Source organism: Coffea arabica, chromosome 2c, assembly GCF_036785885.1.
Source record: "Coffea arabica cultivar ET-39 chromosome 2c, Coffea Arabica ET-39 HiFi, whole genome shotgun sequence".
Lineage (NCBI taxonomy): Eukaryota > Viridiplantae > Streptophyta > Magnoliopsida > Gentianales > Rubiaceae > Coffea > Coffea arabica.
Genome location: NC_092312.1, coordinates 11052665 through 11064319, shown reverse-complemented (window position 1 = coordinate 11064319; position 11655 = coordinate 11052665). Strand labels below are relative to the sequence as shown.

Sequence of the window (11655 nt, the reverse complement as noted above, 5' to 3'; positions counted from 1 at the left end):
GATTGGCAATTTCTTTGCATACTTGCCTTGAAAGTCATTTGGCAATTCTTCTGTATTCTTTCCAAACTCTCTCTAAAATCCAATAAACTTTAACTCGTAATGATAATATGATATTAATCAGATTAGTTCGAAAGACGATCGATGATCATCAAAGAAGTGCTGCTGCATCATCTTTAATATTTTATTTGTTTGTTGTATTATTCATCTCCTCTTTCCTCGCAATCTTCATTTTTTTTTTCCAAAGACGGCGACACGTACACGTCTGAATTTTTTAAAACAAATTCACATTTTAATGTAATAATTGATGGAAAAACCTTACTTTCCGCCTCACCAAGCCTTAAAGGCTTGATGGTTTGGGCTGGTGGTTCCTCGCAATCCTCATTTGCTTGAAGCAGATTTTGGTGTAAATGGGAGTGCTTCTACTATTGCTATGAGAGATATTTCTTGGCTCTAGTAAAGTATGGAATGACAGGTTTTGCAACTCGTAATTAAAGAAGATCACAACAACAAATTTCGAAATGTGAAAATATATGATCAGAAGAGTATTCCAAAAAAGCTTTGCCAATAATTAAAGTCTTTTCCAAACAGAACTGATGGGGCCGACATTTACACTTGGTGAGAACATTTTATGGACGAGACTAAACATGCTGCTCCTCCTCCTCCTCTTCTTCTTCTTGGGAGTTTTTGAAACTGCACAAACTGGATTTAACGGAGACCGAAACTTGGATTGGACAAAAAGAAAAGAGGCTGGAAATTGTTCCGTTTAAAAAGAAAAAAAGAAAAGAAAAGAATGATGAAATTAGTGATCGTGTTGCAATTTTTCGAATTGAAGCCTTTGAGCTTTAATTCTATATAGAAAATATCAATGACCTTCGTGTTTAAAGTGTAAAGATCGTGTTTAAAATTAAAACTCAAAGTACAAAATTAAAAAAAAAAAAAAAAGGTAATACAAAGTGAGAGGTGCAAAGCGAGACCAGTCCTTCGTCAGAATACAATCTGCAAGGAAGCAGATTACTAGACTACAACATCGATCAAATCAGAATCTTCATTCCACTTCCATAAGCAGTATTATCAAATCTAAGCGTATGTGGTTCTCTAGTGGAATTGGCTAGACATTTAAATACCTTCTTGTTTTCTTTGCTTTGTCTCTTCTTTATGTAATTCTTAGAAGTCCAATCATCAATTCCAAGCACAAAATCACTTGAAAGTTCAGTATGTTGAAGCTACGTCAGTTTTCACGTCCAATTTCCACGTAATGTGTTTCCATAAAAATTCTAATCTGCCCCTTAATGTTGCCAAAAATCCCAAAATTCTCGCATACGCATATAAGAAGTAGAATAGCATACAGCGGTGTTATGGTACTAATTTTGCGCCTGCCCATATTGTCATTTGACAATTATTAAAGTGCAAATTAGTACCCAATTCAAAAGGCAATATGCAAATTCAGAGCTGCAAATTTTAAGAGTCTTGTCTTTCTTAAAAAAACTGGTACAGTACAAGCTTTCGCTCTGCTAAAAGGTTAGTTCTATGTTACTTGATATATTTCGGTTCTTTCAATGAGTAAATAAACAAAGAAACTTAACTAGAGAGCGAAAAGATAAATAAGCTCCCATCTTGATTATGGGCATAAAATTAGAAAGTTATTGCAAAATTTGTCATAAAAAAGTTACAAACATAATATATATATATATATATATATATAGGGTCTGCATATATACAACTTTTTATTTTATGACAAACTTTGCAACAACTTTTTGACAGTGTGTGTGAGTAACTTTCTGATAGTGTGTTTGTGTGTGTGCGTATATATGCATTAATCATCAATCACAAACAATTAATGATTGATTTAGGATAGAAATCTGCAAAGTAATGATGGTGTATAAAAATGTTGTTCACAATTAAGGTGTAATTTTCCAAACTTTTGGAGGGCTCCATTCTCCGTCTGTTTGGTAATCTAATCTCAAAATTTCGTTTTTCATTACTTTACTCGACAATTTATTCTTATTCTTCTCTTTGTTTTTTTTTTTGTCAGCAACTCAACTAGATCAAAGAAATGTTGCAACACAATTCTTAAAATTTTTTTACTGCAGATGAAGTTTGAACCCTCACCTACAACCCGAGAGGAGGGACTTAAGTCTGTCCCTGATGGCGTGTGAGCCATTGACCCAGTGGTTTATTCTTATTCTTCTCTTTTTTGTCAAAATCAGCAGACTTTTGGACGCTTTTTTACTAACCGATAATCCCGTGAGAACCCTCAAAAGCCGACAACTTTTGAAGGTCTCATAGGAGACTAATATACTAACCACCCAAATCCTCCCAACCCCGATGTGGGATATCAACCTCCACAAGGGAACCCATACCCCCCGTGCATTAGGCTGATGTTTTTTTTGTCAAAGTCAACAGACTTTTGGACGCTTTTTTACTAACCGATAACCCCGTAAGAATCCTCAAAAGCCGGCAACTTTTGAAGGTCTCACAGGAGACTAATATACTAACCACCCAAACCCTCCCAACCCCGATGTGGGATAGCAACCTCCACAAGGGTTATTCTTATTCTTCTCATTCTGATTAGTATTGGAAGTTGGTAAAATGGATCCGACATCTTCTGACAATTCATCATTCATGTACACAATAATATTATATTTAAAATCTAATGAGATGTGAAGAATTCCGTAGAAACCCAGGCCAGTTTTAAATGCTCCGGAAGGTAAAAGCTTAATGAATGCACAAGCTACAAATTACAAACATTTAAGAGGTAATGAAAGGGGAAAGAAAAATTACTTTGCTTCCCATTAATGTTGAAATGAATTACATTTTGGTCCCTTCCAATGTTGCTAAAACCATTTTGGTCTTTTTACTTCAAAATTTTGGCCAATTATGGACATTGAATAGAAATTAAAGATAGGTAATGAAAAAGGTGTTAACTAACTAGATGTTAAAATTGAAATATGCTGAGACTTTCGTTGAGATCATGGTCGCAATTCATGAGCAAAGTGACTGCTACAGTAGAAGAGTGCCCCCCACATTGGGTAGTTAGTAGCCTTTCTTGTTAATCCACCGCTTTTTCGATTAGCCAGCTGCAAAGCGAAGAAAGTGATTAGTAAGCTCAAATCATTGATTAATCAAACCAAAAATATGGAATCATAAAGCTTGAGATGTTGACAATTATACTCCTATTTTAGAAGGTGGGGAGTTATACAGCTTGAAAAGGTGAGGAAATTATTAGTAATATATTATTTAACCCAAACAAAAACAACTTTGATAATTGAGTGATGACACAAGAACAAGCTTTTCTCGATGCATGACTTGCTGAGTTCTTTCTCGATGCACGTCTGCTTTCTTAGGTATCTTTTCTCAGTCATCAATTGCAATTTTGTCAAAATTAAAGGACCAGAAATTACAGTTTAATGTATACTCGATCATTGAGAATTAAAAGGTATTTTGCAGTTTAGACCATATTGTGCTTGCATTTTATGATCGAACAACCATGCAAGTATTTAATAAACCTATTAGAATCTGAATTTGTAAAGCAACAATATATAGTAAAATGAAACACCAAAAGAGGACTCGTAAACAAAAGTTTATGATAGTTCTGCAAAAGTCCACACATCCATTGCCAAAGATTTTACCTCCCAATGACATCTTTTACACAACTTGTATTAAACTTTTCTTTGGAATGAGTTTGATTGATTTTTTTTTTCCTCTAGTCAAGGATCAACAACACACACACAGTTAGATTAAACACTCAGCGGGAATCGAAAGAACGGTCCAAATATATGAGATTGGATTGAGTTTCAAAAGTTGGAATGAGTTTGATTGATTAAAATCCCAAACATATGAGATTGGATTGTTTTTCAAAAGTACTGTTAGGGACCGAAGGGGTCATTTTCTACTCACAAGGGCTCATAATGAAACTTTCTTTTTTCAAAAAAAAAAAATTTCAGGTACGATAGTGGAACTTTTAATGCCTTCTAAAATTTAACTCATTTTTCTTTAGCCCGTTTCAGATTTGTCCTTAAATCAATCAAAACTCCCCACCTAAAGTTAACAAACATAATAGACCAAAAGTGTTACTAATAATTGATACTCCGACCAGGCACTGTAATCAACAAGATCAATTGGAACACTTCTTCCGCATAGAACAAATAAATTGTGTAGAAACAAATGGCAGGCACAATTTCAAGAACCAACAAAAAAGCGGGGTCGTCTTGGATTTGACCAGCCAGCCGCACACGCCAGCTTCGAAAAACAACGGCAAAGCAATGAAGGAATCGGAATGGAACTTCAAAAAAAGTCAAATTCAGGGGACTGACTCACAACTCACAGCCTTAGCCACCTCCACTTGCGTCCGCTGGGGCTGCGAATATCTTCTCCTCTGTCTCTTTCTTTTCCTTCTCTTTACGCTCAGTTTCCTTAGCAGTTTCTTGATCCTTTCGTATCACAAGTCCAATAAGAAAAACAAAGAAAAAGTTTTATCCTCCTTGTATTGTTTGCAACTACGCAAAGACAAAGCAAGAGAAAGTTTGGCAGCCCAGCAAGGGAAGAGCACCACGCCATGAACGGAAAAGCCAGCGTTTCCAAGGAGCTTAATGCAAAGCACATAAAGGTAAGGTTTTTTTTTCCTCCTTATCATGGGAAATTGTCAAAGTTCGAATTTTTATGGAGCTGAAATTCATCTTTGTTTTCAAAATTTCGTGTTTTTATGATTCCTTTCATCAATATATATGTGTCTTCAATCATGCTGGAGTCTGTATGTCCAAGATTTTGATAAAGCTTGAATTCTTGCATAACAAAGTAATATGTGACTATGTCTTTTAAGTTTTAACTAATGCGTTTTGGAAATTTCGTTGTTCTGGTATCCCTGTTCAGCAATAATATGTCAACATGCTCCATAAGCATACATCTGTTTTCTTTCAATCCCATGTCAAGTTATTTTTTTGAAAAAAAATTGTTAAAAATTGAATCTTTAGGAGCATGAAATATGTCTAACCATCCATGATGCTGAAATTTACGTGGGTTTTGAAATTTGATGTGCTAGGATTGTTTGAATTTGTATTCCTTGTGTTTGAATACTTCCTCTTGTCTTACCATGATGGGTCTGTAATTTAAATTATTCTTTTTCAATTTAAATTATTTTTTTTTCTCTCTGTTTATTAAGGTGTTAATTTTTGTTCTTGAGAAGCATAGCAGAGCTATGTCCGTTATGGACAAATACATCGTTTATTTCTGTTATTAGTTAGATTTTAGTTTCAGAATTTAGGCTTTTAAGTTTCTTCTTTAGGTTTGCTTAGAAAAAGAACATCTTTTCTTGAGATATTTCTTTTCCTTTCTCGAGGGTTTAGCATGTGGTTGAATTTCAATTTGGGACGGAACATGAATGTCTAACTAATTTGGTCTAATAGATTGATAGTCGGTGCTTGACTATTTTGCTGCCAAGTGCCAATGTATGATTTGGTGTGTTTGGTTAACAAACTTCCTATTTTTTAAGTCATTGATGACATAGGACGAACTTATTCTGTGTTCCATTTGGTGCTCAAAATAATTAGACTTATCCACAATCATGAGCTAATGCTGGGTCTTAATTCAGTTTTATATATTCCTATACCTGTCAAAGGTTCTATAAGCCAATATTTCTTTTGGCATCAGGCCCCACATTGGAGGTTGGAACACAATTTTATAGCATTGATATTCTGCTATTACCATGATACTTCGGCATAGCTGGACATATTGGGAAAGTAGTTGAGGTTGACATGCATAAGTCCATAATCTAGAGCATACAGCACTATATTGGTGTATTTCAATTTATATGTTGGCAAAATTAGATTGGTGCCCCTGAAAAGACTAGCTTTTTTATTAAAAGTTCCTGTGGACTCTTAATTGTGTCTTAAAACTAGCCCTTCCTCCATCTGTGTCTTTGATTTGGCATCGATCCGAAAGAGTTATCGCAGTATGAGTTTCCTTTAGTGCTAAAGAAAGAATTAACAGAACATCTAGGACCTCGATGAGGAAACAAACAGGCAAAGAATGGATTGGCACAAAGAAGTTTGTGCTAGATAAGATTTTACAGGAAAGGCAGTCATGATTGATATGAAGGAATATCATTTTCATGGATTAGACATATGTTAAACATTTGGGGAGCTATGATGTTCTAGGTAATTCCAACATGCAGTTCATGTGCTTTAATTCAGAATACTGTGAGATTAATAAGTTTCATTTAAAGATTTTGGCTTGACACATAAGAGTCTGGAAGTTGCAATACCAGAACCAAGCAATCAACATATGCCAATTTTAGCTTGAATTGATTGCTTATACTTGAACCAGCATATGAAATGTTTGGAAACCTCCTCCCCCCTTTTTTGGTTGACAAGCAATAAAGAGCTGGTTTTGCATCTTTCTGAAATCAAATTTCATGTTAGTTTGAGCTAATGCAGATCTCCACAAATTTTATGGGTATTAATCCATTTATGGAATTTGATTTTCCTAGCAAAAGATGCAGAACAATGGCATATCAAAATGAGTAATAGATTGAATTCTTTTCTAAATTTGAAAAGGCATTTGACTGTAGACAACTACGAGCATATTTGTTAGATCTATGTTAATCTATGTCTTCAACTGGTTTTTGCACCCCTGAATGCATTAAAGATGGAGTCTTCCTTCTCTCTACTAGATAGACTTTGGTTCACTGATCTCTGGGGAAAAGTTTTGACTTTTCTGTTGTCCAATTCTTTCTGTGCCAAGAAAACTGAAATCTCAGGTATCAATTTTGACTTTTCTGTTATCCATGATGTCTAAGCTCCATTCAATTTTGACAATAAGATAAAATCTATATCTGTTGACGAGTAGATACTATAATGATCAAAGATGCCTCTGTTCTGTGGTGATTGAGGGCCTCTGACCTACAATCATGCTTTATCCAGCAAAATTAGATCCAGTTATCTCTAGTATACTGAGGCTAAAAGGAAGAATTTCTATGTTGTGTCCTTCCGACAGATTCTTGAGGGGCTACTCAAACTGCCGGAGAACCAATACTGTGCTGACTGCAAGAGCAAGTATGTACCTGGGAGCTGTATATTCTGCAATTAGTCTCAATATAATTATTTCAAACATTAGATGTCATGCTTTTTTGTCCTAATGGTACATTTAATTTCTGTGAAGAGGCCCTAGATGGGCTAGCGTGAATCTGGGAATCTTCATATGCATGCAATGTTCTGGAATCCATAGAGGTCTTGGAGTACACATATCAAAGGTGCGTGTATCATACTTGCATGACACATGTTCAAGATTTGGAAAAGATGTGTATCATACTGTTCATCTGTAATGAAAGAGTAGTATGATATTCATGGGAAATTTTAGCTCTTGGGAGTTACTTGTGCACCTATCAGATGGATAGCAAATCTTTTGCCCCTGCTACTTGTCTTGGATTAATTGTATTTCCTTAAAATGTCTTCAGTGCTATGCCTACTAAACTTGTTTAATTTGTTGCAGGTGAGATCTGCTACTCTTGACACATGGCTTCCAGATCAAGTTGCATTGATTCAATGTGAGCAGGATTCCTTTCCACCTCTTGTGGACAGATAAACTAAGTTTTTCAATGGTTCCTTTGGACTTAACTTGTTTGTTCATCTTTGCAGCAATGGGGAATGAGAAGTCAAATAGCTATTGGGAAGCTGAGCTGCCTCCAAAATTTGATAGAGTTGGAATTGAAAATTTTATCCGTGCAAAGTATGATAGTGGTTGATCGGTACTTTGACCAACTATGATGCCAATGACTTTGTCCAGCTTCATTGTTACTCCCTAGTGGTGGAATTCTAATAGGCACTTATCCTGTTTCTATTTTTCAATTTCTTGTTAGGTATGTCGAGAAAAGATGGATCCCAAGGAATGGAAACTTTAAAGCATCTCCAGCTGTGAGAGAAGATAGAATTTTGGACAAGAAGATGGGATCTGGAAGTAGAAGTACTGGATACCTTAAGTGCACAGATAATTTGTCGGAAGAGAGGAAAAACTCTAAACTTCTGAATAATGTTACAAGTTCCCCCTCCATTCAAAACGGCTGTAACCCTGCGCCTCCTAAAGTATCCGAGCAGGTTAAAAGAACAAACTTAAAAGATGTTCTTTTCTTGGTTGCTTTGTCTTTTGTTCCTCCCTCCCTTCATCTCCTTTTGTCCTTGTACTTTTCTTCGAAATTTTTGCAACTTCTGAAGATCTTACTTTGTATTTTTGTCTTCTTTTCCACGAGTCCGATGAGATCAGTTGAAGCCTGTTAATTTTGTACATAGAGTCATAGCACGGTAGCTGCGTTTAGCAACCCTTTTGACTGGATTTGATAGTGAAGAGTAAAGAACTGTATTCTTTGATAGTTGTTGTGTATCATTCGAGCTTAATTGTTGCTTGGATCTAAAAAAGTGAACATGTTGGAACTTTTTTACTTTAAAGTGAGTCTACATTGAATTCCTGAATTTTATAGAACTATAATTGTAGAGGGCACAGTATGTGATAGAGGAAGGAATCTTACAATGGGGTCCAAATGGATGCAAATTTGAAAAGTGGTTAGCACTTTTATGCCTATGAAGTACTTTTATCACAGTTGGAGGGGGTTGGGGGAAAATTGCTCACTGTTAAGCACATGTAACTCTGCAACCACATATGATGGTGAACCTTCACATGCCTCCAGCCACATTTACAACCTAATACTTGTCAGTCAGGAGACTTCTGAATTTTGAGTTCACTATCACTAAAGAGATACAGAGGTCTAGACTTTGATTTCCTTGTATTCCATTTTCGGATGTCTTGGAAATTGAGCCATCCTTTTTCTGAACATGTTTCTGCCCTCTTTGAGCATATATTTGAATGATCTGGATTTGGTAGCTTGCTTTTATTCTATACCAGAGATAATTGTTTCCCAAAGACTGACATGGACTGTTGGACAGATTGCTTCTGCTGTGAAACTGCAAGAAGTTCACCAGAAATTGGAGCCATCAGACACTCAGGCTAGGAAAGGACAACCAGGAGGCAGGGCCACCCCAATGGAATCAGAAGCTAAGGTTGAATATGCTACTGATTTTCTTAATAAGCTTTCTATGGAGGAAGCCAAAGAAAATGACCCCAAATTGTCTGCTGCTAATAATCTTTCATTGGGACGTTCGCAGAGTACGTTCTTCACCTGAGATTTATTTGGTATCATGCAGGCATTTTTACTGACTACTCCCAGCACTTTTTATTTCCTTCTTTTATTTTTTTAGGGAGGTGGTGATGGCTGTAATTCTTATCGCCATGGAGTAAGAAGCCATTTATAGTTGGATAAGTTAAAACCTTTTTGCCTTGCACTAATGATTTAATTGTCTTGTTGCAGCTGCTGAAGCTACACAATGCTTTGAGCAAAAGGTTCCATCTAAGGTTGCAGAAAACAAGAGCAAGCTGGACTCTGGTATTGAAGAATTACTTAGAGATTTTCAGTGGAATACCCCAACTGTTGTAGGGAAACCTTTAGATGATATGAAGAATGACACCATGAGCCTCATTGACAAGGTATATGACTTTTTGCGACAATCAGTTAAAGTTTATTCTGCCATATTATGAGGTTATTTTCTTTTGATGACAAATAATCACTGAAATAAAAAAGGAACAAGGTAATTCAGAACATTAACTGTATTTTAAGGTTCAATTCAAATTTGTTGGGCAGTCCCTGGAAATTGTTGTACTTGTAACGTATGTTCTTGGCCAAATCTATATGTTTATTAAGTGTTCATGTGCAGTTCTTGTTCTTAGTTAAGATTACATCTTAACTTGCTAATTTTTTTTTTTCCCTCACAGTCTAGCATGGTGTCACCTTTGCCCGTCCAACAACAACATACGATGCTGGCTGAACAGCAGTCTAGTTACATGGCTGCTGCACCAAGGCCTTGGGGTCAGTCTCATTCAATTCCCAACAATATACATCAAGCCACCTCCAATGCTCAAAACTGGGGAAGAATTAGTTATCAGGCACCTGGAAGAATGGTTGGTCTCCTGAATGTATTCTCTTAATCTTAATTTTTTTTTTGAGCATATTTTCTTCTTACTATTGTTATATTTTTATGTTCTTGTACAAGATGGGAAGTGTTCAACCTTTAAACTACTATGCTGCTGCTTCTGCAAGTCCAAATTTAAGGTAATACTAACTATGGAACGTCTTTTGCGTGAATTTCTTCATCCATAATTGTTGGAGAAATTACCTTTAATATCCACTGAATAATCTGAAATCTGAGATCATAGAATGACATCTAGACATGAATAACAACTCAATCAAAAGGTGTCTTTCACCTTTCTTAAACAGCCTTCATCAGAGTTTTCAGCTTTATTTGAAGAGAGACCTGCTGTCGTTTTGTTGCAAAATACAGTGTGTGCCCTTTCGTTTGCATCACTTCCGTTAATAGATAATCTCAATCTATTGCAAAGGTTGGCATAGAAATTCCACCTGAATCATTCTTCCAGCCTGTTCAAGCATCTGAGGGCATGTAACCAAATCAAATGTCCTCTGGTTCTATATCTACTAGTTTTATGAAAATTTGATGTCCCGCAATCTGATATCCAATAAATGCAGCTCACAAGAATCGCTGTGAAAATTTAAGATGAAATCAAGAAAGTGCAAATCCCCGCAGTCCCTGCGTGGCATTCTAATAATACATTGAAAACATGAAGATAGGCATTATTCAATGGAAAGATACCAGTAATTTGAAATCAGCCTTTCGGAAATAACTTCAAACACTTACAGAATCTGCCTTTGCCAGCATGTACAATGCAACACCAATGGCTCCAGTAGGTGGAATATCAGCTGCGGGGATGGGCAGGCCTTACTCAACTTTGAGTGCCCCATCAAATTATGACTTCTCTTTTTTAGTGCAGGGAATGTTTACAAAACGGTGATCCACCACCCCAATTCATTTGTTACTTTAGAGCACAAAATTAGCATATCCACAGTTAAATACTACTTTTGGTTTGAAGCAATTATTATAATGACTGATGTTCAGAATTGGCTCCATTCTTTTATTTATCAGCAGATTGTATATTGCAAATATTTGTAATTTACCTGCTATATCCCTTCTTATGTTAAGGCATTTAGCTTGTCAATTCTTAATTTTGCTAGCATAAATATAGTAGATTTTTACCTTGTGAACTGCCGAGAATGATTTATGCTAAGAAACACAATGCTTCTAACTTGAGTGGAGTGGATCACCTGCGATGTGGGGCATCGACAGCAACTGGTAATAAGAAAATGAAACACGAATGTTGCCCGATACTGTAATAACCAAAAGGATGTCTGTTTTCATGCTAGGAAAGATTCAGAAAGCAGGAAACAAGATTTATATCAGAAAGGGGGCAAAAGGGGGTTGTAAAAAGCAGCAAGCAAATATCGATGTAAATCCCCGTAATCGGGATGATGGCACCAACATGAAGAAAATAAAACTAAAATTGTTATATATATACATATATATTGTTCTGTAAAAGTTTTGCGAGACTTTGTTAAAATTTCCGCCAATGCTGGTGGCGGAATTCTTCTTGGGTGACTCGTGGAATGTTGATCGGCTTCAAGCTTTTCTCTCTCAGAATATCGTCCAAAAGGTGCTGGAGTTGAGTTTTGATTCCACAAAGGAGAACATTATGATTTGGGAATCT

At 36.1% G+C, this 11655-nt stretch overlaps 1 protein-coding gene across 3 annotated transcripts; it reads left to right on the top strand.

Annotated features, from left to right (window-relative positions):
• The first annotated feature begins 4221 nt into the window (after positions 1–4221).
• On the top strand, positions 4222–11116 carry LOC113725931 (ADP-ribosylation factor GTPase-activating protein AGD5). Of its 3 annotated transcripts, none has more exons than XM_072074321.1 (11): positions 4222–4606; positions 6991–7049; positions 7156–7246; positions 7486–7540; positions 7632–7722; positions 7853–8087; positions 8931–9150; positions 9353–9528; positions 9814–9999; positions 10092–10150; positions 10754–11116. In XM_072074321.1, the coding sequence occupies exons 1-11, from the start codon at positions 4556–4558 to the stop codon at positions 10863–10865; spliced, it is 1335 nt and encodes a 444-aa protein (XP_071930422.1). In that variant the 5' UTR covers positions 4222–4555; the 3' UTR covers positions 10866–11116. The 3 variants fall into 3 exon arrangements, with proteins under 3 accessions (XP_071930422.1, XP_027105176.1, XP_027105177.1); XM_027249375.2 differs by having other exon boundaries at positions 4233–4606; positions 10770–11116; XM_027249376.2 differs by lacking the exons at positions 4222–4606; positions 6991–7049 and having other exon boundaries at positions 7160–7246; positions 7632–7741; positions 10770–11116.
• Positions 11117–11655: the final 539 nt, after the last annotated feature.

Coding starts and splice junctions, on each gene's coding strand:
- LOC113725931 (XM_027249375.2), top strand. CDS start 4,556: ATGAACGGAAAAGCCAGCGTTTCCAAGGAGCTTAATGCAAAGCACATA. Junction 9,529..9,813: donor CCATGAGCCTCATTGACAAG/GTATATGACTTT, acceptor TTTCCCTCACAG/TCTAGCATGGTGTCACCTTT. Junction 10,151..10,769: donor TCTGCAAGTCCAAATTTAAG/GTAATACTAACT, acceptor TGCCTTTGCCAG/CATGTACAATGCAACACCAA.